The 27,739-nt window shown below is 50.1% G+C and overlaps 1 protein-coding gene across 2 annotated transcripts in view; it reads left to right on the forward strand.

Moving 5' to 3' along the window:
• The first annotated feature begins 241 nt into the window (after nt 1-241).
• Nucleotides 242-27,739, forward strand: part of CDON (cell adhesion associated, oncogene regulated) — a 50,734-nt gene continuing 23,236 nt past the window's right edge. Inside the window, exons 1-8 of one of the 2 annotated variants that reach the window (XM_057425956.1) lie at nt 242-411; nt 18,168-18,304; nt 20,205-20,477; nt 21,785-21,931; nt 22,091-22,234; nt 22,631-22,918; nt 23,739-24,008; nt 27,297-27,580. In XM_057425956.1, coding sequence (XP_057281939.1) covers nt 18,229-18,304; nt 20,205-20,477; nt 21,785-21,931; nt 22,091-22,234; nt 22,631-22,918; nt 23,739-24,008; nt 27,297-27,580 — 1,482 coding nt within the window. In that variant the 5' untranslated portion in view covers nt 242-411; nt 18,168-18,228. Of the gene's footprint in view, nt 412-15,850; nt 16,001-18,167; nt 18,305-20,204; nt 20,478-21,784; nt 21,932-22,090; nt 22,235-22,630; nt 22,919-23,738; nt 24,009-27,296; nt 27,581-27,739 lie in introns of those variants that run through there. The other variant, XM_057425957.1, reaches the window with a different exon arrangement.

A 27,739-nucleotide genomic window follows, 5' to 3' on the forward strand; every position in this document is an offset into this window, starting at 1 on the left:
TGCAAGCGCCGTCCCTTGCGGTGCGGAGCCCGCCCGTTCCCCTCCAGCCCCGCGGTGATGCCGAGCCTGGCCGCGCTCCCTTTCCCCTGCCTCCGCCGCCGCTTCCACGGTGCCGTCCCCGGTGCTCCCCTCCGCCAGCCCTTGGTACGTTCCGCGGAGGCGGAGCTGCGAAGGGAGAGGCGTGGACGAGGCGCGGCCGCTACCACCGCCCGCTGCGGCGCGGGGTGCCGGCGGGAGCGGGGCGGGGGGGGGTGGGTGGGATAGAGATAAGCGGCGCGGCCGGGCGGCGCTGGATGGAGGTTTCCGTCCGCCGGGTCGCCTGCTTCAGCCTGGAATGTCCTGGGGAGCCGCCGCCGAGCGGGACCGGCACCGAGACCCGCATCGGGGAGGGGGCGCGGCGGCCGCACGGAGGTAACGCGACTGCTTCCCGCCCGGCGGGCGCCGTAAGGGGGCTCGGTGGGAACGCTGCGGGGGGACCGGCGGCTCCTTTCAGCCCCGGAGCCGGCTGCCCCGGGCGGGATGGAGCGGTAGAACCGGCACCTGAGGGGGTCTCTACCCCGTGTGTCCCTTGCCCGGGGAGCCGAAGGGGTTTATTTGGCTGCGTTTGAAGCCGGGGCTTAGGCGCGGGGTTTATTCAAACCATCTGAGGTTATTATTCTTATTTTATTGTGTGTGTGCTCGCTCTGTGGGGTTGAGCGGAGGAAAGGCTCAAAGCGAGCTGATGTGTAGAGAGCGCTTTGGTGAGCTGGGTTAAAATCACCCTCAGAGCGCAATTTCGCCGCTCTGCCTCAGCCTGTTGCTGATTTACGGTCTTATTTCGCAGTGAAAGTTGCTGAGGGCTGTATTTGCCATTAAAACGCTGTTCTGAAGTGGTCGCAGCAGGGGATGGACGCGGGGCTGGTCTCGCTTCTTGCCCGTTTTAAAATCCATAATCCCAGCGCTTGTTTTTAATCCGTAAAGTCACTTTTGCAGTGATTTGAGCAGTTGAAAGTCAGCCCCTAAAGCTGAGGTTGTGTGATGCCCGAGGACTGCGGCCGCACAGCGCGGTGACACCTTATCTCTATTATTACCACTTTATTCCTATTAATCACCTCCATCCTTAAAGCCATCCGATTCCCAGACTTGAAATGGCTTTTGCTTGCGTTGTCTCTCTGCCAGAAAACCAGCAATAATTACACAGTCACCGACTTTATAATGAAAGAACTTTCCAGTCGCCTGTTGCCTGTTTTCAGTGTTGGTGTTTTTAAGCCGAAAGGTGCCACACAGCTCAAGGGGTGATGTTTATTTTGCCCCTGCCTCGTAACTTTTTAAAGGACTGGTAAATGGGATGGCTTTATGTAGCTGCTTATGTTTAATTATTTAGTATGTTTTACTGCTTTTCCCCACATGATTTGCTGCCTCTCTGCACAGCGAGGTTTCGGGGCAGGAGTAGCCGCGCCAAGCCTGCGGCTGTAAAGCTGTCAGCTCTGAAGGGGTGTTTACTCAGTGAGTTGTATCTTTCACACATGCCCCAGAAATACAATTTACTAACCCAAACACCCGGGTTGTCACTCCACAGCCGCTGGGCACTGGGGTTACCGGCTGCACATAAACTCTTATTCTCTGGGGGGGGGTTTGCCGCTCCTAGCCCGGTTTTCTTTGACCAAAGCAGGTAAATCCGCTTGTGCCAGTGCTTAAATCCAAGCTGCATGGAGCCCCTTGGCTTTTCTGCTCATCTCCCACCACCCTGGTGTTTTGACAGTTGCGATTTATGGGATGTACTGCCCGCCCGTACTTCTTGAAGAGGAAAAAGTGCTTTTGTACGAGCGGTTGCCGAGGGCAACGGCTGCTCCTTTGCGTCGCTCTATCCCAAAAATTCCCGGCTCGGGGAGCAGGGAACATGATTTCTCAGCGCTGTGCTGTTAAACTTGATGTTACAACCAGTGTGCTTTTGTTCCCTCAAACTGAACCAGGCGGTGAGCACGATTCAAACGCCTCAAAACCAAGCCCTACTTGTAAAGCAGTTACAAGCCCATCCTATGGGGAGGGCTTGGTAATGGAGTGCTGCTCTGGTAAAAGGGAATAAACATGTTTTCCCCCTGTAATCCCCTCTCCAAACCAAGAGGCAAGCTTCCGACTGGCTCTGCATCCCAGAAAATTCCATAGATTTGTGAAGCAGCCTTAGAAACCCATCTCTGTTGCTCAAAACTGTTTGGTTATTGAACGCTGGGCTCGCAGATAGAAATACCAAGATGGGATCCACTGGGTTACCTGCCAGCTCTGTGCTAAAAGGTAGGGTTTTTACTTCCTCTGAGTTAAGATGGGAGCAGCTCGAGTGGCGAGGGATTAGTAATTCACCCAAGGAGGAGCTCAGCAGCTTTGTCACTTGGATTAATGCGATTTACACCCTTAAGCTGCCCCAAGCACTTGTAAACAGCCGTGTCCCAGCAAGGTGAAGTGCACAGGAGCCCCGGTACCCCGTGGAAAACAGCTCGAGGGGATATTTTTGCCATCCCTTAAGGAATTTTGGTGATTTTTCCCTCCTTTTGCAAGCACTTGGTGGGACACCAGCTCTGCCTGGTGCTCTTGGTTCTCTGCCTGCCGGTCCTTTTTGGTGTTTGGGCCAGGTCCCCTGTGCACTCCCTCTGCTGGGCAGCCTGGCTGGGCTCCGCTGGTGCTAAACTTTGGGTTTCTTACCCCAAAAGCGAGGAGGAAGAAAAACCACACATAAGGAGAGGCCGGGTGGGGGGGCAGATCCCACCATCAATTTCATTATCTCAAGGTGTGCCGCAAGCCCATAAACCGACGCTTGTGCTTACTTTGGCTGGCTGGCGTGCCAGAGGAATAAGGCAGCTGTGCTCTGACTTCAGGTGATGTCACTGGAGGATTTTAACTGTCAGGGCTTAAAAATACACTGGCTCGGTTTAAAGGCTGCTTCTGCAGATGTGGAAATTGTGAAGCAGCACCATCGACTCGCTTGTGCGGCCGTGCTGGAGCTCAGCATCTCGTAAATCCTCCTCAGCCATCCCCCAGCAGTTCAGTTTTGCCGTGGTCAGACCAAGAACACACAGTTAATGTGGTGGTTGCTTCAGATAAGACCTAGTGCCAAAAAGATGGACAGGGAAGCATGGGCTGGTGAAATGATTTGGGGGATGAAGCTGTTTTCTAAAGTGGTGCTTGATGCAAATGTGGATTGCAGGGTGTAGCTGAGCATCACTTTCTGCTGCTCCTTCTCACGTGGAAAAACCTTCTACTCCACATCTTCCCTCCTGCACTGGGCTCTGGTGAGGCTGCACCTCGAATCCTGAGCTCAGTTCTGGGCCCCTAACTACAGGACAGACATTGAGGTGCTGGAAGTGGGGCCAGAGAAGGCAATGGAGCTGGTGCAGGCCCTGGAGCACAAGTGTGATGGGGAACGGTTGAGGGACCTGGGGGGTTCAGTCTGGAGAAGAGAGGGCTCAGGGGGGACCTGATCACTCCCTACAACTGCCTGAGAGGAGGATGGAGCCAGGAGGGGCTGGGCTCTGCTCCCAAGGAACAAGGGATGGGATAAGAGGAAACGGGTTAAAACTATTAGTGAATGTAAAACCCCATGCAAAGGTAGTGAATCTGGTAGTGAACGTGGCACCAGTGAGGCTCGGAAACCTTTGGTTTGGTACCAGAAGCCCTGAGACCCACAGACCTGTTGAGATGTGGTATTCCAGGTAATGTCTTATATGGAATCGCTCTACCGGGCTGCTGGGAAACCTGCTGAACACCTTCTGTTAGGCAGTGCCTCATTTGTATGAATTAACTGATACTGTAAACTTGACCTCTGTGTGTAGAGTCAGGGTTTCTGTGCTGCCTTGCTTACGCTCTGTGGCTCCCTCAGCTGAGTCACGTTGCTTTCCACGTCTGCAGTGGCTTTTCCTTCTGTTTTCTGGTTTTCCTCAGTGTTTCAGTGGGCTGGGAAGCTTCTGAGCTGATTCCTGCCTGGAATGGGGGTGAGACTGATCCAAAACACTGGCTTATGTAGCTTAAAGTCTTGTTAAAGGCTTTAAATGTTGTATCAAATGGAATTGGTCAAACTTCCCCTGCAAACGAGGATTTCCAGCTTGTCTCGCAATCTGGATTCCTAAAGCTGGGACTGTGTTCTCTGTCCATGTTTTTTGCTGGCTTTACGCAGTTTGTTAGCAGATGAGCTGCTGCTAGGCCTGTTCCCCAAGCATATTCCCCTTCCTACCAGCTTCACCACTGTCCTGGTGGTGAGCCCTGGTGTTGTGTGTCCCTTTTCCCCACGTCATTAGCTCCGGGACAATGTTTGTCCTTGGCAAATACAGCATAAACCTCTTTGCTGTGTTCCTTTAGCTACTCCATCTCAGGAACTCTGAGACTGGATCATTTCGTCTATGTGTATGTATATACCTTCTTTGCAGTTGAGTATTCACCCAGTCAGCGCCTTGGTAGATGGCTCAGTACAGCTTCCAGGGCTGAGTGCGTTGTAGTTTTCCACTTCTTGCTTCTCCCTCTCCGGTGTGGATGAGGATTCTCCAGTGACAGTTATCACTGTAGGCTAAACTGCTTGTTCAGCCCTACTCAGGACTGAGCCCTGTGCATCCAGACCACCTGCCTTTCCCATTAAGGCCCTGCTCAATGCGAGAAATGCTGTCTGTCTTTCAACAGGAGGGAAAATAATCACACAAGGTGGGTTGTTCTCCCATTTCCCATGCCTAGGAGATGTCTCGGAGCTCTTCCAGCCAGGTGGGACTCGAAGTTTCCCCTTCTTTCCCCCCTCCACAGCTCCTTGGGCACAGTTTCACGTTACATCTCCGCTGCAGGACTCGCTGCTGCAGGAGGTGGCAGGTACATTCCTGCCTCTTCCCCGCTGTGGGAATCCAGCGAGCCCCACACTCTGGGCTGGATCTTGCCCTGCAGTCCCAGAGCTGCTAAATCTTCCACCCTGATGAGTGGGGAGGCCTCGGGGGGCTGGAGGGGTGCGGGGGGGATGTGGGGCCGGCCCCTTTGGGCAGCAGCCAGCTCTTAAATTGGCTTTGCTGTCTCCTAAACCAGTGCTCTGGATGCTGCTGCTGAGCCAAGAGCCACTTGCCTTGGGGAGTTGGGGGGCTGGCTGGGCCCCCTTCATCCCCAAAATGCCCGATGCAACCAGTGCAGCTCACTCAAGCACTGCAGGGGGGGTGTGTGTAGAAATAATCCCCTGACGGATGGGCCGGCTGGGTTTGGAATACTTTTGGAGCTGGGGGAAGGAGCCCATCACTCTGTGGCGTGGCTTTGCTGTAAGGTGAAACCGCGCCCTCGGCCTCACCTGTCTGCCTGATCCTGCCTTTGATTTATACCCTGCCTTTTGCTGTTCAGTTCTCCCCGCAGACTTTCAACCATTGTATCTGATAATGAACCGAGTGGTTGAGCCTTATTTGTTTAATTCAGAGCCGGGTTTACTATTTCCTACCTCGCAGTCATGCAGAGCCTGTATTAACTGCACGGTATTCCTTGTAGTGAACTGTAGAACACCAAAGGACACAAGCAAGTGGGGAAAGGGTTGTGCCACGAGCAGCCCCTTGTTGGGAAAGGGGCTGGGCACCACTGGTGTGTGTTTCGGGGGTGTTTGCTGTGGGCTGTGTAGAGACCTTGTGTCTGCTCTAGCAAGGGAATGTACTGCGGGCTCCTTTCCTGGTCCTCCCCGAGTAAAACAAACCATTTATCTCGCTATAAGGCCTCACTCTAAAGAAGCTTAAGAGAAATTCTGTTGTTTTTACATGGCGGAACCCCCAGTGTCTTTTCCTCTCCTGCCTGGAAGAGCAGAGGATGGGTAACGTGGCCCCCTCTGAAGCAAACCAAGGATGCTTCTTCCCGGCTGACATCCCCCGCTTGTTTCCAGGTTGATCCAGTCTCAGTGTTCCCAAGCCAAATCACTGCACTCGGGGTATTTTTCCAGTTTTTAATTTCCTTTTTTTTTGCCCCTTGTTTGTGGATTGCTGATAGATCGGCCCAAATAAGGGTATGAGAGAGGCCGGCAATTTCCAGGAGGATCCATAGAGTCAGTGCACGACTTGCTGCCTTTATCTCTGAGATCAGGAGATTCCTTTGCAGTGATGGATTAATCCACTCTTGAGTGAATAATATAACCAAGAGCAAGTAGGAGCCGGGGCTCCAAGCGAATGATTTGTTTAATACGTGGATGCCTCTCCTGAAAGCGTCTGTCTTCACCATTTCATTCAGCCCGCATCCGCGCCAGCTCCCCGCACCACATCAGGGATGGGGATGGGGCTGTGCCAGCGGCTCTGCTCCCAGGATGAGCAGATGAACCGCAGCCCCCCCAAAAACAGGGGGAGGTTTGGCTTGGAGAGAACGTGCTTATGGGCTCTGGACATGACATCGGCCACATGGCCATGACATCACTGTCTGCACGTACTCCTTACCCTAGCTATAGAAGTGTTGGCACTGCCGAGGGGGTGAGATTGCACTGCTCTGGTCTTTAGTGGTGATGACTGTCCCCAAACACAAGGCAGCATGCTCTGTGTCCAGGGAAAATGTCTGTGGAAGCTTGGAAATGGAAGATGTGGGAGTGAAGTTGTTTGGGACAAGGAGATGGCAGTGGGCAGCTCAGGAGTAGAAACAGGATGTTTAGGGAGATGTTTCACTTGTGTTGGAGCAGATCTGCCCATTTGCCTATCCAGTACCCATCCCTGGCAGTGCTCAAGGCCAGGTTGGACACAGGGGCTTGGAGTAAGCTGCTCTAGTGGAAGGTGTCCCTGCCTGTGGCAGGGTTTGGAGCTGGCTGAGCTTTAGGGTCCCTTCCAACCCAAACTGTTCTATGGATGGATCCACAACCTTTTGAGCTGGTTGGAGCTGTTCTGGAGCCACACAGCAAAGATCTTCCCCACCAACACATGCGTAGTCCTCGACAGTGCACATCCAACAGGATGCGAGGCTGGGGAGGGAGTTGCACAACTTTAGCAATGGAATTCACGGAGCTAAATCTGTTATCATCCCTATGGATATGCTGGAATAACTCTTTGGCAGCTCTTAAGCATTTTGCGTAGCTTTAGCATCTTGGAACCCATTGAGGGTAGGTCCTGTTGACAGGCTCAAGGAGGCTGTGAGCTGCGATGGCGTTGGCTGCCTGGGTGGCTCTTCCCTCTGCTTAGGACCCTGATCCTGTTGCAGCCTCACTGGGAAAAGCTGATAGCTCAAGGTCAAGTTGCTGAAGCCAATCAGCTTTGGATTTCCTGGTTTTGTGAGAACTGGTGTCCTCACACTGATCCGATGCTCTTGGGATGGGATTTGGAAGTGTGAGGGACAGCTTTCAGCTGTGCTGGAGAATTCCCATGCAGTGTGGGGCAATGATAGGGCATTCCTAATGGCGTTTCCCTCTTTAGGAATGGGTTTTACTGGTACTGCCTGTGTGTGACTTCTAGTAGCTGAAGAGTTTTGCTGCGTAATGTTCCAGCTCCATGTAGATGAAGTGTACTGTGGAGTCAAACTCAACAATAGCATGTGGTTTTCCTTTGTTCCCCCATTCCCCACGGTAAGAGTTCACAGCCGTTCCCGGATTACGGCTACACTCCAGCGTAGGTTTGGATTTTCATAAAGCTTGCTGAGGGCTGTGACTTCTGAGGAGCTGTTTCACGTCCACAATAGCTTCAGGAAGTATCTTTGTTTCTCAAGAGCCCTTTCAGAAGGTGCCTTTTGGTGTTGCCTAAATACTCTGCAGTGACAGTGTATCAGAGCTTGATGGGGAGCTGAGTCTTCTCTAATAAAACACAAGCTAAGGAGGAAAACCCTGAGGGGGTTTGGAACAGGAGATGTTTTCTGTTCCTGCCACTAATCTTGGTTGCAGAATGAAATAGGAATGTACACTTTAAATCTTTGTCAGGGTGTAGAAGGAAGCTGGCAACGGATGTAATCAAAAAAGTTGTTATCAAAACTCCCTGAAATATGTTGAAATATCAAGTTTAATGAGAGCATTTTAATCCAGCTGCCCAGACTGAGGTGTTTTCACGGGTGCAGGTTGCTGTGTGAGTCGGGATCAACCAGGGAGGAGTCTGAGCCGGGTCGTGGAGCCTCAAGTTAGTGCAGTTTGTGTGGCTTGAGTCTCTTAAGCCCTGTGAATCATTGTCAGAGCAGATCCCAGATGGGGTGTAGCATTAAATCGAGGGCTTAAAAATGGGTCTGGTTTTCAAGTCAGTGCATTTGCCATTGCTGATATGTATCCAGACGTGTTATGGACACATATATCCAAGCCAGCTCTTACCGGTTATGGTAAAACACACTGGCAACACCAGATCCAATGGGCTCTAGTGAAGATCCTAATCCCCCTACCCAGTGTGATGGGAGCCTGAAAGTTTCCAGCTTTGTCCTTTAGGCTGGAATAAGGGAACTGCAAGTAACCTTCACCCTCCTGACCCCTCTTCCTCAAGTGGAGAGGCTGCAGGTTGAGGACTTCAGAGAAGCTGAGGTCCTTCTCCGAGCCAAAGGTGTGAAGCTGTTTATTTTCCCCTTGGAAGTGTGTATGTTGTGGGAGGCAGATGCTGGCCTGCTCAGCCCCAGCATTCCCGACTTATCTGGGGCCTGGCAAGCAGACAAGTGTTGTCCCTTCTGATCCCCTGATATTAAAAAGTCCAGGCACCTTTCTCTGGCTAAGTCTGGGATTGCTTTAAAAAACACAAAGAGAAGCCAGCAAAGAAAAGAAACATGTGCTTTCTTTGCCAAGTTTAAATGAAGACTAATGCTGTGGTGCTGCTTCATCTTGTTTTTCTTCCTATCTGATGGATGCTAACGTGGGATGGAATCAATCCCGGTTATCTCTGCAGGGCCCCTGCGTGTTGCTGAGCTCGGCATTAACGTCTTGCAGGGGAGCTGTTGTGCTGTAAGGAGTCTCGAAGCTTCTCTCTGCAGCCTGAAGCCACAGCAGTGGTGTCCCTGTTCCCTTTGGGAAGGGGTTTCCTGGGATCACCAGTCTGCTGTTGGCCATTGGAACAGCGATCCTGTTCAGCAGAGCGGGATGTGTCTGTGCGAGTGAGAGCAGGTTGCGGGCAGGTTATCCTGGTGGAAAAGTCTCTCCGGTGCCCGTAATGAAACTTGACTGCTTTCCTATCAGTCACTCGTGTTTGAACTGGTTCTGCTGGTAGCAGCTGCCATTCCCCCCATTCCCAGCAGGAGATTTAGGGCTCTGACTCACAAACTCCTGCTGTTTGACATCGCCGGTCCTGGTACAGCCCATCCACTCTGGGCTGGGGTCCGTGCAGCAGGCAGAGCTGGAGATCCCAGACCTTGAGGTGACAGCTCCATCATCACTGCTGCCTCCTTCCCCTGGATCCGTGCTCTGCTCTCATGAGGAAGGAGGTGGGATGGGGCTTGGCTGTGCACCACCACTGAGCAAACCCAGCCCAAGCTCCCCTCCCCTCGCATGGGAGCCCGGTTGGTTTGCTGGAGCAAACCTGGCCCGACCAACACGTTATTTGTTGATAAAAGCTGTGTTGAGGCAGCTTTATCTGGGCCTGAGGCTAAGGAGGAGGTTTTCCTGGAGGAATATTCCCCTCTGTGTCAGGATTCCTTTCCTTGAGGTCTGCCCTGGAGACCGGGTTCAGCAGCAGCGTGTGTTGGCATTGTGTGTCGCAGCTCACGGGCTGCTGTAAAGGGAATGGGAAGCAGCAATCCCAAGTGGAGGACAGCACTTCTATTTAGGAACCAGAGTCAAAATGGAGCTGTTGCTCGGTTTTGTGCGGGTTTCAGCCTTCCACAGGCATGGAGAATTCCAAAGGGTGACTAACAACTGTGCTGTAACACACAGGCTCTGCTCTCTGGTTCCAGCGCGCCTCCCATATCCTGCAGCCATGAGTTCACAGGCTCCTAATTGCCCATGATGTAAGACAGCAGTAGATGAGGTTGCTATAAATTCTGGCTGCAGGTGTGGGTTTAATAGTTGTGCTTCCCTTTAAGGGATTGCAGTCAGCATGGATCCTGCAAGTTGCAACAGACTGAGTTGGACTCAGGGGGGGAGGCAGCTCAAAGAACCCATTTCCCTACATTTTTTAGGGATGTTGCTTGCTGCAGGCTCCCAAGGGACAAGGTGTTAGTGTTCATCTGGAATCACCTTGGGAATGAGCTTGCTGTCCTCTCGCAGAGCCCAGCCATGCTTTCTGTTCTTGTCAGCAACTGTCTCTCACCTCAAAACCTAGCAGGCATGTTAGACTGACTCCAGAGCAGGGCTGCTCCAGCCCTTGCAGCATCTCCGTGGCCTCCTCTGGACCCAGTCCCACACCTCCACATCCTTCCTAATGGTCCTTCCTATACTCGTGCTCGATTCAGGCTGTAGGACCCATAGGAGGGTTGCAGTCACAGGTTATAATCACGGGAGATCATCCTTGACGTGCAGAATGCAAACTTTTTGGAGGGGAAAAGACACCCCTGAGGCATTACTGAAGCTTGCCATGGCCTGTGCACCTGCAGCGTGGTTAGTGAGCACAGCGTGTCCCCCTCTCACTGGAGACTGGAGCACGTCTCACCTGGGGCTGGGCTTTGCCTGGTTTTAACTCATTTCTGCCCTTGCTCTTGCAGTCCAGGGTTTATTCACAGCACTGGGGTGATGCTCCATAGGTTGACCTGATGCCTCGTGCTGTTAGGGTGCAATGTTCCTTTGCATGGGTGTCCATTCCTCACCCTTCTCTGAGGCTGCGCTGCTCCCTCATCCAGGTGAAAACTCAACCTCATTTTTCCTTGGCTGTGCTTCCAGTGGGATCTGCCAGCAGATCTGACTCACTCGGTGGCTGCAGGATCCTTGGTGCAGATAGGAGGATGCAAGCCAGGTCCTGAAGGAAGGTGTTGCTGCCCTCGTCGGCAGCAGCCTGTCTTTAAATTGCCTTAAACTGGTTGTGAAACCTCAGTTCTTGGTAGGAATCACTCGGTTGGAAAGCAGAACCCAACGGCCTCGCGCTGAGGATCAGCCAGCCCTGCAGGAAGGAGCTGAAAGGGGGTGTTTGGACCCTTGGAGACGCGGTTGAAGGTGAGCAGAGCTGTCACTGGTGTGCGTGTTGAGCTCAAGATGAGGACAAGAATGGGAATATTAAGGTAAAGTAGTGCCTTGCAGGAGGGGGTGAGGGCTGGAGGGGGCTGGAAGAGCCCAGGCTGGTGATTTCTGCTGTATTTGGTCTGTAGTTGCTGTGATGGAACTGATGGACTAATGATACCTTCAGCTCCCTTGGGGTCTAAAAGCCCTCATTTTGGTATTTAAGCATAATTGCAGCCCAGCAGAAGTGTGTCTTAGGCTAATGCTCTGTTCTTGTTCTTCCCCCGAGGCTAGAGGAGTCAGAAAGCAAACCCTCTTCATTAGCCTGGCAGCAGGGGGACTGTCTCAGCTTTTTTTTCCCCAAGTTAATAATAAAATTAACCTAATTGTGCTGCCTGTTTGTGGGTGAGAAAGTGGCTTCTGGGATGATTTATTTTCTCCCTGATGCCTGTCTCTGGTAGAGCAGGATGGAAAGCCCAGGTCTCTGGGACTTGGGAATGTTTTCAGCTGTGTGCTGCAGCGGCACAGTGCACAAACTGTTAAATTCCCTTCCCTCAGCTCACAAATCCAGTTTTCTTTGCCAAAGCATACGCTCCTCTATCAAGACCATATGTACGCCAGGACCGAGGTTTTAAAGTCAAGGTATTTGTGAAATATTGGAGTGCAAATGAAGTATCTGAGTAATCTTAACTGTCTCCTGAAAAAAGAGTTCCCTGTCAGCTTCACTTATAACTCAAAGGATTAATGGAAAGCTAAACTTTGATCAGAGGCCAACAGCTGATACCAGCCATGAGGTTTTCCAGGCCTGACAGCAAGAGAGAAAGATCCAGGGACCGGCTCAGCACCAGATCTGCTGCTCCATCCTGAGGCAGGCCAACTTCTGCTCATGTCTTTAGGCCAGTATTCTCTTTTTCCCCTTGGTTCCTTAACGTTGTCTTGTGTCACCTTACTCCTGTGAGGCTGGCCCTTACCTGTGAGGGAGTTGGAGTAAATACTGATGTTATTTAGGATGCTTCATAGGTTTGGAAAAAGATGTGTGATATTTTCACAAAAGGCATCAGGACTTAAGGTCCCCCATCCTTGGAGGAGCTTGGTCACTGTCTCCTTTGGTTTTCCTGCCATCTGCCATCCCAACTGAATAGTCTGTATTTTGGCAGCAATACCGTGCCATTCCAAACCACTGTGCTGTCAATAAGGTGGTTTAGCCTCCCAAAATCACTCTTGGGATTCATCACTTATTCATGGGATGGAGGAAGCATGAAGCTTCATGGATGCTCGTGCAAGGCTGCTTCTAAAAATGCATGTTACCTAAAAAGGGTAAAAATACCCATTGAATCAAGTGGGAATATCCATAGGAAACCCTTGGATGCTGACTTGGCACTGAGGGATTTGGGGGACAGGCGAGGGACTGGCAGGGGCTTGGAGGTGTTAATGAAATCCCAGTTGAGCAGCTGATTTCTGTCCTTCCACTTGTTAGGATAAGGATCTAGAGAGTGTCCTTTCATTTGAAATGCAATAAATAAATAGGAACATAACATCAAAGGTGCCTTTTCTTGGAAAGGCATTTAACAACTACATTTGGGGTGTTTCTGTGGATGCCTTTGAGAAGGTTTCACTGCACCCTGACCTGTTTATGTCTTTCACACTTGGTTTATAGGGTCACTGTCAGCACACTGGGTTTTGTGGGGTTTTTCCCTTTTGGATTATTTTAGGATGGAGAAAATACGTCTTGCAGGACTGCTAGGCCTGTTCTCTAAAAGCATCCACAAAATCCCTTTGAAGTACATAACTTTATTACTTGCACTCACACAACCCTGCCTTTTGTGATGCCATAACTCCAATCCAAGTGCCTCATGATGGTGTTTAATAGAAAGAAAAGGCAACAAGCCCAAAACTCCTTATCTCCATCGCTGGCTTCCTGTCATTTAGTAACACAGCGACTGCAGTCCCAGAGCTCAAGAAGAGTAAACCAGGAGCACTTGAATGCTTTTCCCCTTTCCTTTGCCCAAGCTGTGGTTGCAGCCGGGCTTTTCTCGTGCTCCAGCCCTCTCTTGGCAGCGTAATTAGGAACACATTGATTCTTATTGCAGCTGGCAGCTGCTCGCTATTGCCTTTTCCAGCTTCTGACCCCCATAGTCCCGCTGACCTTTCCTGGGGTTAGTCGTAGGCCCTTTTCATTGTGATGGGCTAGAAGTGGCTCATGTGGAGTTGATTATTTCCTTGCTTGTCTGGCCTTTTTGGTGCCATAACTCCAAGTCACTTCCATTTTCTTCCCCTGCTTTTGGCTGACCACAGTGAAAGGAAATGCTTTTGCTGGCGACAGGATCGGTTTGCACGCTTGACTGGCTCGATTGAGCCCCTGAAAAGAGGGGAGGGGGAGGGTAATGAACACTGTAGGTGCTGCATTTGCTTCTTAAAGCTTGATGTTAATGATTGAGTGGTCATTAGGCATTCATAAAAATGAGGCTTCGGCAGCCCCGTTGCCTTTTGCCATCTCAGACCTGCTGCTGGCACTCAAACTCCATCCTTGGTGTATTTCAGCACATCTTGAGGAGCCGTAGGTACAAGTTCGGTGTGGTTCTGTTTGGTTTTCATTGCTTAGGATGGCTTCAGGGCTTTCCCAGCTCCCAGAAAAGCCAGGAATAACCCTGGGAGGCTGTCAGCACAGCAAGCTAATGAAGTCTATATGCCAGCTGTTACACTCATTTTGCCAGACCCCAGGAGGACAGCATGAAGACAGTCAGTGATCAAAGGCTTCGGAGATCACTGAGGAGCCGAGCTGCAGGAATGTCTGATTGCTTTCTCTTGGAATGCCACAGGCTTCAATACCTTTTTTTTTCTGAAGGTGTCTCGGTGTGAGATTTAATGATCTAACTCTGCTTGCTCCCACTGAGGGGGTTAGTTAATTTGGGGGGGGGGGGGGGGGGGGGGGGGGGTTTGCTCTGGGTTTGAAAATCAGGGATTTTTGTTGTCCTGACAGAAACGCTCTTGGAGAGCAAGTTAAAATGAGATTTTCTTGGGGATTCTGTAGTAAACAACCCAACTTGTTGTGCTTTGGTGTTAAATCACATACAGGGTTATAAAGTGAGGTTGGATTCGTTGATTCCGAGTTGCTGCCCTTGAGGGAAACTGATACCTTCAGTGTCCAGGGTGGTTTTACTCCAAGTGAGAGCTGCAGCCGGTGAGCAGTGCTACCCATGAAGCCACAGCACTCCCCCTCTTTCCTAGGGCTTCTTGGAGAAGGCTGTCAGCTCCTGGAGGTGGAGTGGGGAACCTGAATAACTCCCTCTGTTCCCAAGCAGGCCATTTCCTTCCTCTTCCTCCTCCACTTGCTCCAGCATTTATAGGACCTGGTGCATTTGAAACCTTTCCCTCCTTTAGCTGCAGCTTGCTGGAGGGCAGATGGGGTCTGGAGGGGAGCGATGGAGCAGGGGTTAGGTTGTGGTGGGGAGTGGTTGAATAGCTCTGGTGGTTGCTCTCACGTTGTCCTGCTGCTGGTCTGAGATGGCAGGAGGATGATTCATGGAGCTAAAGCAGAGGGAATGGAAAGTACCAGGAAAAGGAGGAAAACCAACCAAAACCCAGGGTATGAGATAATGTTCTTTTTAGTAGTGACTCTACCCTCAAGGGTGGAGATGAGAAGTTCATGGTCTGGTAAATAAGCAGGGCAGGGACTAACTAAACCATACCCTTCCCCTCCATGTGGAGTTAGTGCTGTGGTTTATTTGGGATGGCATCCCAAAGGTTGCAGGGCTGAAATTGTGACCTGATGGCCATGTCCTCATGGCTATTTGGGTCCCTTTTAAAAAGGGCCTGTGACAAATGAGGTGCAAAACAAGAATTGTGTGATCTTCAGAAGTACGCCATCTTCCCAATGATCTCCAGAAGTACCAGGTACATGTTTCTGGAGTGCTTCCAAGGGGTGGACATCCATTGGAACGGTTGGGATGACTCCTTCTCTGGGCACAAGTCAGTTATCTTCCTCATTTCCCTTGATCCATGAGCAACAAGTGGCTTTAGAGCTGACAGTGAGGCCAAATGCTGGGTGAAATTAATGGAAGGTGACTTTAGATGAAGATGTCCTGGTGGAAGTAGGAGAAATACGGCCTCTGCCTTGCCTGTGTCACTGTGGTCTGGAGACTCTTTCCTCAATCCCCAAAGCCTGTGTCAATCTCTGTTCAACCTTGAATATTATTCATATGTATATGAGTAACTCCTGGTACTACTGGTTTATTTTAAAAGGCTCAGAAATAGCCCCTCTCCTCAGTGATGCTTCAAAACAGCTTTGCCTGTTTGACCCACCAGTGATAGAGATCAACCCTCTCAAGAGAGGAAGAGTGGGCAGAGTTCTTCCTGGGTGAGCTCATCTTGGAGGTTGAGACTTCATAGAGCCACAACGAATCAAAATGCTCCTCTTTCCATTCCTAGTAGGTCCCCAGTGACTAGGGCTTGGTATCAAGATGGGAATTTCATAGAATCTCAGACTTGCTTGGGTTGGAAGGGACCTTAAAGCTCATATAGTTCTAATCCCCTCCCATGGGGTTATTGAAATGATGGCCAAGGGGAAAGTCCTGATTTTCCATCCTTGAGGCCTTTTAACCCTTGGAAGTGTGTTAACATACTATTTAAGAAGCAAAGTTTCTCCACTGGGTTTCTGAGGACCCCAAAACCATGAGCTCTTGTACCTACCAAGGGGTTTATAATGACACCATCTGCAGAAGAAGAAGAGAGCATCAAATGCTTTTGGCTTGTGTCGCGTGTTGGGTCTCATCTACCCCCTGTGTTCCTGTATCTACCAGTGATGATACAGTGATTCTGTGGTCCCTTCAGAAGGGGGTTGGAGGAACTTTCTTTGGCAGCCTGAGTGGTGTCACTGAACAATGTGACTCCAATCCAGGGGAATATCTTCCCTTCCTTTCCCTCCAGTCAAAGAACTTTGCTCTCTGTGGCTTGCTTTGTGTGCTCACTGCTCTCCAGCTGATCTTCCCGCCCCACAAGCCAGCAAAAGCCAAGCTGGTAGGTCAAAAGAGGAGTAGCTGTTGACACTGGCAGCCAGGAACATGTAAAGAGAAAGATAAACAGAGGGAAATCAGAGACTGGATAAAGGAGATCTCCAAAGATAAAGTTTAGTTAAAGATAATGAGCTGGCCTTGTTTAAAAGACAGCTGCAAAGGAACCCGGTAGCTCCATGTGCCGGGGTTAAAGTTGACCTCGAATATACGTTTCATTGCTTTTCATAAATAAATAGTGGAGGGAAGATTTGGCAAAAAGCAACATTGCCCCCACCCCTCTTGAGCAAAGTGTTTGATGTTAACAACTTCTCCTGGTGTTTACTCTGTCCCCCGCGCTCGCCGGTGGAGCGGCTCCGCTGGCCTTGAACCGAGCGAGAACTCAAATAAACCAAAGCCTGTTCTGCACAGCTGAGCCCTTCTGCCATCTGCCTCTGACCACAAGACAGCTCGGCAGTGGCTCTTGCAGCCTCCTTGAGCTGTCATTGTGAGCAGGGAGGAGCAGCAGTGAGCAAATAGCTCTCTGAAAGCTGGAGTGATGGGGATGAGCTCTTAGGCAGAAGCTCTTCCCTGTGAGGGTGCTGAGGCGCTGGCACAGGGTGCCAAGAGAAGCTGTGGCTGCCCCATCCCTGTTCAAGGCCAGGTTGGACACAGGGGCTTGCAGCAAGCTGCTCTAGTGGAAGGTGTCCCTACCTGTGGCAGGGGTTGGAACTGGATGAGCTTTAAAGTCCCTTCCAACCCAAACCATTCCTTCATTCCTTGATTCTTACTGGAGTCTTTTCCCAATGTTTATATTGCATATTTTACAGTGATGTCCTGATGATAGAATACTGTGATTTTTAAATAAACCTTAGGAATAACTTTGCAGTTGGTATCCTCTGGATCCAGCTTCTTGGGAAACAAATGGCTCTGCCATTCTCATAAACCAGGAATTGTTTCTCTCAAGCATGTGTGTTGTTGCACTTGTTTCTGCACGCTGCCAGTGAGCTCCATAGGTCTTGTGTGTGTGTTGGATCCGTGTTTATGTGCGTGTCTGATAGATGAGATGTTTAAAATACATGTTGAGTGTTATCAGCAGTGGAATTGCGTGGTTGGAATGATAAATGAAGTAACTGTGCTAAATGGACCCAAATCTTATCCATCACTGCATTGCGCAAGGAAATAGAAAATCTCAGCGAACAACAGCCCCAGATTAATTGTTTTTCTTGGAGGAGAGAGCGTTTGATGGAGACTCTGAGTGTCAGAGACACGCTTTGAGACTCACCCTGCGCAAGTTAGGGGGCTGGTTTCAGGATTTACTTTGTATTTTCAGGACTCATAGAATCATTGAATCAAACTCATTGAATGGTTTGGGTTGGAAGGGACCATAAAGCTCATCCAGTCCCAACCCCCTGCCCATAGTCAGGGACACCTTCCACTAGAGCAGGTTGCTCCAAGCCCTGTTCAACCTGGCCAGGAATGGGGCAGCCACAGCTTCTTGGGTTTCATGATCTAGTTTGTCCTTTTTAATGATGAAAGTGAGATCTTATGTTCAGGGTGTGATATGACCAAGGGAAAGACTGTCCTCTTGTCCGGGCAGCCATGGAGATGCCCAGCATTACTGCTTGGGGGTGTAACTGTGGGTGGCAGGGGTCGGAACTGGATGATCCGGGCCTTTCCAACCCTAATCATTCTGTGATTCTACAACTGGTGATCTTTGTGGCTCTTGTTGGCCACAGTGTGACTGTCAGGCACCCTGGAAGCAGCAGGCAGGTGACCTGTCTCAGAAAGCAGGTTTAGAGCCATTAGGAGTCAATTCATAAGCCCTTGCTAACCAGACTGGTGATAGATGACCCCATGGGTATTGTTTGCAAACAATATTATCTGCAATAGATAAGCTGTTTACTTTGGGCTTCAGCTCCTCTGCATGGAAAGTAGTGTTAATTTATCAAGGCACTATGCTTGGAGTGGATGCCTCATACCCAGCTGTAGAGAAACCCCTTTATATTAAGAATAGCACTTGGAAACCTCATGAAGTTCAACTCCTGGCTCATTTTTACAGATGGTTTCTATATTGCAAAGAATATTGGCTGTTTCCTGGTTGGGCTTTTTTTTGAAACCCCAAACACTTTGTTGTAAGAAAGTTAAAAGACTCAACTCCTGCAACTTACAGTAGACATCTGTTTGTTTTGTAGCTGTTTCGGTGCCTCGTCTTAATCTGGAGCTTCCTGCTTTCAACTCCTGTAATCTGGCGCTATGCATCCGGATCCTGGGCTCTTCCTGGCACTGCTCTTCATCACTGCCATGGGCATCATCCCTGCAGCGAGCTCAGGTAAGGTCTCCTCACCCCAGCTTGGGGGTTTTGGAGGTTGAGCCTATACTTTTGAATGAGCAACAACTTGGAGTGTGATTCAACGTGGCCAGCTTCAATGTGTGTTATTGATAATCTGCTTTTAAGAAGCATAGAATGGGTTGGAAGGGACCTTAAAGCTCATGCAGGGACACCTTCCACTAGAGCAGGTTGCTCCAAGCCCCATCCAGCCTGGCCTTGAGCACTACCAAGGATGGGGCAGTCACAGTGTCTTTGGGCAACCAAAGAAGTTTAAGCACTTAAACACAGTCTTAGGCTCAATGTATGAGCTTGCTTTTGAAAACTTGGCTCCAAACAAGTGTGGGAGACTCCCAGTTACGTAGGTTTGTTCTTTGGGATCTCTATGGACTTAGCTGAACACCGATTCTGCTGCGTACAGCACATCTCGTGGTCCCATGGGGCTGGGAGAGGCTGGAAACGTGCAGGGGGAAAGGGGGAATGAGATCTTTGAAACAGGAACGCTGATGCGTGGCTGCAGTTGGAACAGCTCGTGGGTTAAAAAAAGAAGAGGAATGGTTTTAATTGACACATCTGCTCTGTGTAGTCAGCTTGTCTTAACCTAACCACACAAAAAAGAAGCTTTTACTACTTTTAGCACTTCATAGCCAATCGTTAGGAGCAAATGGGATAAATTTGAGTTTTCGAGCAGTCGGGGCAGATAAATTCCAGCTGCAGGGTCACTGCTACCAGCTTTGACACCGACCACAAAGCCTTGCTGTCACAAGCAAGGACAAGGCCGGAGGTGAAGGTAACGCTGCAGTTTCATAGCAGTTGCACACTGCAAAGGTCACTGCCTTCCTCATCCCTGGAAATTCAAATTGAACTGAGAGGAAAACCAGTTTTCTAATTACAAGCTAAAAATGGACATCTGGAGCCCCGTGAATGGCTTGGATGCCATTTGCGTGGATTTCATCTTTTCTGTTAAGTGAAGCCACACTTCCATTTCCAGTTTTACTTCATGGCTTTGCAGATAGTTTATGGCTCCGTTAAAAATGCTGTTTCTCATCTGAAACTCATAACCAGAGCTGGGGTGGACTGACTTGAGAAGAAAAGCATGAGCTGAGGGCCCCACCTAGGAGAGGACTGTTTCTTCCTTGGATGTCAGTTAATATCCTCTTGACCTGCACTATCTGAAATTCCACAGCTCCTTTACAAACCAGGAATCCTTTTCCTCCTGTATTTCTACCCAAATAGGAGTTACTGGTGTTAATCCCCTTTGCTCCCTTTGTACAAAATCTGTAGCTGAGAATTCCATAGAAAACAAATGGAAATGATTCCCAGTGTTTCATTGGCCAGGAGAGGGAAAAAATTTCCTCCAACAAGCAGGAATTTTCTTCTGGCAAATGAATGGATTCTTAGGACCAAGTTTTGTGGGGCCGAACCTTTTATTTATTAGCAGCTTTTTCCTGTTTCTCTTCGTCTTTACTCTGTAAAGATAATGCTGCCCAATTCATCATTGTCCTCCTGATGAAGTCCATGTATCTGGAATTAACAAGAGTCTTTGCTGTTCATCCAGCTTTTTTTTTTTTGCATCCTGCTATTTTTAATTGGTTCTGCAGACTGGGAGACGGGGCTGCAGAAATACCTGGCAGGCTGCTGCCATTCCTGGGATCAGATGAGTCACATCCAGGCCTGCTCCACATGGGACCGATCAGCTCCAGCTGCATGTCCCTGCGCATCGCTTCAGGTGATAGGTGCTGTGTCACTCCATATAAATCCCATGGGATTGTAGACTGTTCCCTAGCATTGCTGTAATACACATCATGGTCTTTCCTACCAGTCAACACATCACTAATGTTATGTCCATGCAAAATGCTCTTCGCTAACTGGATTTTTCTATGTATATTTTGTTCCCATGTAGATTTAACTCCACGTTTCATTTCCGAGCCCTCATCCACTGTCCAGAAGTCCGGTGCCCACGTCCAACTCCACTGCTCTGCCGAGCCCTCCTCGGCTCTCCTTTCTTGGCTCTTCAATGGGGAGCCTCTGGACAGGGAGGGGGGAGAAGTGGAAATCCAGTCAGGATCTTTGACAATCATCTCCCTCAGCCTGGCAACGTCTGGTCTTTATCAGTGCATTGCCAACAGCAGCGTGGGTGCTGTTGTGAGCCGGCCTGCCACGGTATCCATGGCCAGTAAGTTCATTTTCCTTTGCATTCCTCACTCCTTGCTGATTATACAGACCTCAGCTGGTTTGTATGGTTTGAGTTTCCAATGGAAGCTTCCAAATGAAGTACAAGGCTCCCAAAAGCACCTTGAAAGAGCAGCTGAGCTCCCATGCAGTGTGTGAGAGGTTGGGAGAGATGAGTGGGAATTGTTGCTTGGGAAACAAGTGGGAGCTGCAAGTTTTCCTGTTCCCTTGTAGCATTTTATTTGGTCAAAATTCTCTGGACGTCCCTAGGTGGGGACAGCCTTGTGTCCTGCTAGGGACAACTTCCCTCAGTTCCACCCCTTCTTCTAACCAGTCTTTGGTGCTTGATCTGTAAATTAGTTGATCTTAAAGGACTTCAGAAGAGGAAGGGCACAGTTCTCCATGTGGAAAAGAGGATGTGGTGCTGAGAATGGGAATGTAATGCTCCTCCCTGAGCATGATCTGTCTGCTTGGGATCACGGGGCTGCTGAATCAGGCCTTTGTCGAGCAGGATTTGAGTGATTCCTCTGTGGGGGTACCTCATCTATGGAGCATGTCCAGAATCCCCTGGGGAGGAAGATTTCTCATAAGTGAGAGAAGTGAGTGTTTTGGTAAAGTGCTGACCCATAGCAAGACCCTCTCGAGAGAGCTGTAAGGGTGGCTAACATAGAATAACTTCACAACCTGGAAGATGCTTTGAACCTGAAGGGAATGGAAGAGCAGCTTTCATGCTGTTCTCCTCCTTTAGAGATGTGAGCAGCAAATGAGAAGGTGCTGTTAAGTGCTGAGGCTTCTTGCTGGGCTCAGGGTTGTGTTAATTATAATCACAGAAAGACACTTCCATGCTTCTTACATGCTTCCTCCTCTTAAACTGTGCTTTTGGAGCCCAGGAGTAGCACTGCAAGCTTTCCAATATCCCTGCTTGCTTTCCCTGGAGCAGTTGAGGGACCTCAGGAACTATCTTTTCCTCTCACTATTCCCATGCAAGAGCTGGCCCTGTCTGTAGTAAGGAAGCCTGTTTCCAGCCCCTGCTGCACTCCTGGATTGGGTTTACCCAGGAGGACGACCTTCCACTTGTCCTTGTTGAATTCCATCATGTCCTTCTCAGCCTTCTCTTCCAGCTTATCCAGGTCTTCTGTCAGGGTGGCTCTCCCTTCCAAAGTGTCCACTGCCCCTCTCAGTGTGGGATCATTGGCTCCACCATTGATGACCAGCTTGAAACCAGCTGTATTTTACACACGAACCCCAGCTCGCTGCCCTTCCCCTTCCCAAGCCGTGGCTGCTCACAACCTTCTACCAATTCCCTCCTAGGTTTAGGTGATTTTGATGGGTCGGTGAAGCCCGTTGTGGTGGCAGAGGAAGGAGGCACAGCTTTCATCGGGTGCAAGCTCCCAGAAAGCCACCCTAAAGCCCAGGTTCGCTTTCAAGTGCGAGGGAAATGGCTGGAGAAATCCAGAGGTGAGATGCTTTGTGGGAAGAGAATCATGCCTTGATTTCTGTGTGATCCTGCATTTAGAATAGATTGATGTGTCTGACAAGTCATTTAAAAAATAAATAAAAGGGTTTTTAGGCACTAATTTAAATGTGATCTTCTTTTCCCCCTCCCCACTTGTTTAGACAACTACCTTATCCTTCCATCTGGAAACCTGCAGATTCTGAACGTATCTTTAGAAGACAAAGGATCCTATAAATGTGCAGTGTACAACCCAGTGACTCATGAGCTCAGAACAGAACTCACTGGACGTAAACTCGTAGTCACCCGTGAGTATTCAGTTCAGCTTTCAGGATTGATACATCTCCAACTGGGTAAATCCCATCCCTGAGGTTTTTTATGGGGACCTATCAGCCTAAATACCCACTGGTCTCAGCCACCATTTCATGTAAAACCTGTGCTGTGCTATTCCCATGTTCAATTCTTACTTCCCCCTACTGTGAGGTAGCAGCATGACTGCTTTTCCAATCCCAAGGAGCACTTAGCCCTTGTAAAGGGGATGTTGCTACTGCTTCAGTTACCAAATTGATTTTGGAGCAAGACTTTGGAAGAGAGCATTACGGCATCATGCTGAGCCACAAGGATAAGCAGCCACATGGGAAAAATGTGGCATACTGGAGAACGGGATGGAGAGTGGGTGCTAAGCCTCATCTCCTTTGTTCCAGGCTCTTCCTCAGGTGGCTTCCATGTACTTCACCCCCTGGCACCCCAGAGCCTGGCAGTGCCCCAGCACAGCGCTCTGACTCTGGAATGTGTCGTCAGTGGATTCCCTCCAGCCTCCATCCGCTGGGTTAAAGAGGGCCAGGATGTGCTGGGTAAAGGCAGGTGGAAGCTGCTGCACTCACATCTGGTGACAGACAGGCTGGAGGCATCTGACTCTGGAAATTACTCCTGCGTGGTGGGAAATGAATTTGGAGCAGTGAAATACATGAACTACTCGCTTACTATACTTGGTAAGAACTAAAGTACAATCTGTGTCCAGGCAGTGGACGTTTTCTTTGTCTCTTTGCTGACTTTGGCACCTGGTTGCAAACAGCCCAAAGTTCTTTGTCAACCTAAGCACATCAAAATAAAGAGTAAAGATAGGTTCACAATGACCAGATCTCACCATGTCTCCCAAGCTAAGATCCATAACTGTTTATCTCTTGGAATCATTCACAGTCTGAAATACTTAACAGTGAGGGATAACAAACTCTGCTGCTTGATTTATTTTCCTGCAGAGTGCCAAGTGTAGATGGGATTCAGTGTCCATAACGTGCCAGAGATCAGCTGTTTCTCTTTTGACCTGGTGTGTAAGCAAGAAGCTGGCAAGGTGGTAGGTTTGGATGAGGACAAAACCGAAAAGGAAAGAAATCCATTTGGCTGCAAGTCATTTGTGATCTCCCTTCTCCTTTGTAGCAAGTTTTCCTGTTGTTTGAGGGTTTTGCATCCATGACTGTAAATACTCATTTTGAAGTGTATAAACTCAGCAAGCAGGTTGGTGACACGCAAAAAACCTTTTGTTAGGGGGATGTCATGAAAGAATTGCTTTGAAAATACAGGTGGTTTATTTGCAGTATTAAGCCAAACATGGGACTGGTTGGGACAGAAGGGAGAGACCATTAAAGGAAGCAAGTATGTGGGGAAAACCAGCTTTAGGCTGGGTACGGCTAGAAGCACATGGGGCTTGCTTGGCCTTTTTATGTGCTTTGTACAAAGGCAGGACTCTTTTGTCAGGACTTAGGCTAAGATCAACATGTGATGGTTTATGTGGTGGTTTATTTCCCTTTCTAGAACCTGCCTTCATCTCCAAGGGACTGCAAGAGGAAACGGTGGCTGCTGGAGCCACTGTGCACTTCTGGTGTGATGTTGATGGAAGCCCTGCTCCAACCCTCACCTGGTTCCACAATGCAGCTCCCATCCATCCCTCTCCACGACATCTGCCCATGGGAAGCAGCCTGCGGATCCGTGGTGTCACCCAGGAGGACTCTGGCTTGTACCAGTGTGTAGCAGACAATGGGGTTGGATTTGCACAGTCCACCGGCAGGCTCCATGTCCAGCCAGGTAGGAGCACTTGCAGCCTTTGAGAACTCGCACTAAGCATTTGTGCTTCAAGATTTATTCTCCTTTATTCCCCTTCCCCTGCCCGATCCTGTATTGAATTGTTCCTGACCACTGTTAACAGCAGATCTTACACAGAAAATGCTTTCAGTTGGGTTTTAAGAGATGTGGGTATTTCTGGGGTAAAGCTCATGCAGCTCCAACCCCCTGCCATGGGCAGGGACACCTTCCACTAGAGCAGCTTGCTCCAAGCCCCTGTGTCCAACCTAGCCTTGAACACTGCCAGGGATGGGGTAGCCACAGCTTCTCAGACATTGAGAGGTTTAATGAAGAACTGGTGCCAGGAAACACTTCCGAAGCACCTGAGTGACTTAAGCAGTGCAGTTTTTAGTGGTAGGATCAACTGGAGCAGCTCAGCCTCACAGCCCATTCCCTGCTGCAAGCACAGAGTCAGAGAGTTTCTTTGGCTGAAAAGATGTCTTTTTTTCCCCCCTTTCCTGCTGGATCTATTCCACAACATGATTCACTGCACACTCCTCAAAGCGGGCAGGGCAACTTCAGCTGCCATCATAGTGAGAAACCACCAAAATGCAAAATGATAGCCTAAGGATCCTCTACCCACAGCCCTTATTTTAAGTCTTTTTTAGACAGCTGGAGTGGCTGCATCCATGGCCATAGCTGCGTCCGGAGAAGCCAGGAAGCAGCTCCTGGGAATGTGATCTGTTTGCGCAATGTAGATGAAAGACAATGTGAACCTGGGACATGACAGTGGGTTAAAAGCTGCTGGTGTGTTTGCACCCAGTGTCGAGAAGTGTGTAGAAGAACAGGCAGAGGGGCTGTAGAATGTGGCAGATGGGGTTATAGGGCTGGGAGTAGTTTCTGTGGGAGGAGAGCCTGGAAGGGTGAGGGCTCAAAATGAGGGAAGGACATGATAGTGAGCTATGAAATACTGCATGTTACAGAGAAGACAAGAGTGACGTGAGGGTTTTAACCTGCCAGAGGGGAGATTGAGATGAGCTCTTAGGCAGAAGCTCTTCCCTGTGAGGGTGCTGAGGCGCTGGCACAGGGTGCCCAGAGAAGCTGTGGCTGCCCCATCCCTGGCAGTGCTCAAGGCCAGGTTGGACACAGGGGCTTGGAGCAACCTGCTCTAGTGGAAGGGGTCCCTGCCTATGGGTTGGAACTGGAAGAGCTTTAAGGTCCCTTCAACCCAAACCAGTCTGGGGCATTGTGGAAAGCCATGAATACATTTTTTTAACACCTAAATTTGGGACATTCAGTCCTCTGGTTCCTGCTGGAGGCAGTACTTCGGGTGCCTTTGGCCTGAGCCAGCATGGTGCCGCTCATGTTCCACAGCGGGGCCGAGAAGGAAGAGTCCCAGTGGCAAGGGGGAAAGGGACGGCACAAAAAGCCACTAAAGGCCAAAAAAAGTTGTGTAATGACAAAGCATCAAGAGGAGCCTCATGTGCTGGCTTCTGTGGGTAGCAATTATGCCAGAACTCAGCATCCGTGTTGCTCCATGGCAATTGTTACCCAGGGCTTGTTTTCCAAAGCAAAGCGACAGCCTCCTTCCCGGTTGCTGACGACTCCCCCCTGGCTGCAATAAACACAGCCCTGACTGCAGGTCTCCTGTCACCAGCTGAAACCACAACTCATTCTCCACGCTCAAGAGCCCGTTTCCCCCACGCTGGCGGGTGTCAAACCACACTGCGCCCACCCTCAAACCCTCCGGGTCCACCACAGCCCTTCTGCCTCCGCGACCGGCTCCGGCATTTGGTTCCAATATTAACACCCTTTCCCACTGCTTCACTGACAGTCGTGGATACCCTTTCCCTGGGAGCTGGTTCTGAGGGTGTCTGATGTCTTAAGCAAACTCCGTCTGGCTTTAGGGATGTCCTCCTTGCCGTTGTTCCCTCTTTCCTGGCTCTGCCTTTGGTGGCGTTGCTGGATAAATGGGAAGGAGCAAACAAGGAATGCTCCCTGTGAGCATGGCTTCAATTTGAAAAGAGAACTTTCCTCCCCAGCTTTCTTCAAAAGTGGCCAAAAATAGCAGCCACACTTGCTGCTGGTATTTTAATGGAGGCTGGGAGGAATCCGAGTCAGGCAGGCAAACGCTGCCGCTGAGGCTTTACATTACCAAGGAATCTGTTTGTTTTGTAAACCAAGTTCCCTTCATTCCCTTCCCCATCCAGACCCCGGCACGTAACATAAACCTACACAAATCTGAAAGGCCGGGAAGGGAGAAGAACATCTGGCAGGCCCAGAGCTGCACCGCTTCCCAGCCCCTTCTGCTTTAAACACTGACATTTACTCGTCCTGGATAATCTCAGATGTCCAACCTGCCACCCCTTTCCTGCCTGGAATGCTGACAACCCGTGTGTCGGCGCAACAGTGCTTTTGGACTCACAAACTCATCATATTATATATGTAATTAGTTTTTCATACCAGGGAAAGTAAATAGGATGGAGGAAGCAGGAGCAGGATTTCTAGGAATGCCATGGTATTAAATTCCAGGTTAGATCTGCCTGTAAACTGAGTTTAGTCCCAAACGAAGCAGGCGAGTCGTGCAGCTTTCAAAGCTGATGGAAATTACAGCTGAAACCTCAGAAACGGAGGCAGGAGAATGTCCTCTTGTGTGCACGCCAGCTCGGGCCATGAAGAGTTCCTTGTACAACTGCAGGCATTAAAATTGCTCTGTTTGTGTCACGAGTTTAGGTGTATATTTATTATTTCTTGGCTCTTAACATGCATTGCCCCTCATTGCTCAGAGATGGGAGTCAAGCCGGGCCTGCAGACGTTGTGTTTCAGGATTTGTCTCTCTGCTCCTCTGAAAACCAAACCCAAACCAAAAAGTAAACTTAAAAACCACTGTTCTGCCCTGAAAACACAGCCTGGCGGGGTCAGGGCTGCGCAGGCACCTCCTGGAGTGGCTCTTTGCAGCAGTGCTTGTTTGGAAATGACACATGTGGAATCATAGAATCAACACTGGTTTGGGTGGAAGGGACCTTAAAGCTCATCCAGTTCCAACCCCTGCCATGGGCAGGGACACCTTCCACTAGAGCAGCTTGCTCCAAGTCCCTGTGTCCAACCTGGCCTTGAACACTGCCAGGGATGGGGCAGCCACAGCTTCTCTGGGCACCCTGTGCCAGCGCCTCAGCACCCTCACAGGGAAGAGCTTCTGCCTAAGATCCAACCTAAATCCCCCCTGTTTAAGTGTGAAATGATTTAGTGTCCCCTCGCTGTGGGGTGAACATACAGCATCATGAAGATGTAACTGGGCTCCTCCCTTTGCAGCCCCTTCAGAAACTGCCACGGAAGCAGAAGGACCATCTCCTGTGGACATTGCCCAGCGCGATGGTGACCTTGGTGCAGCAGCAGCATTCCCGAGCTCGCCTCCAACCAAACTCCCTTTGGATGCAGCTGCCACCGATAAAGGCTGGAGTGGGGCCGCTGCCCCCGAGGCCCCCATCATCCTCAGCCCCCCGCAGACACCGAAGCCGGACACCTACACCTTGGTGTGGCGTGCGGGACGCGACGGGGGCCTGCCCATCAATGCCTACTTTGTCAAGTACCGCAAGGTAACACCTCCCTGCTGTGCTGTCCTCCTGGGTGTAGGGTGCTCGAGAGCCGGTTGTTGCTGCAGTGTTGGGGTTAACAGTGTCAGAGACGCGGGGTATGGTTGAAGCACATAGGTGGCCACACAGGCAGCTCCTGTTGGCGTGACTGAAGTCACAGGG

The sequence above is a fragment of the Pezoporus wallicus genome, unplaced genomic scaffold (genome assembly GCF_028554395.1).
Source record: "Pezoporus wallicus isolate ANWC-B61680 ecotype Strahan unplaced genomic scaffold, APGP_CSIRO_Pwel_v1 contig_8797, whole genome shotgun sequence".
NCBI lineage: Eukaryota > Metazoa > Chordata > Aves > Psittaciformes > Psittacidae > Pezoporus > Pezoporus wallicus.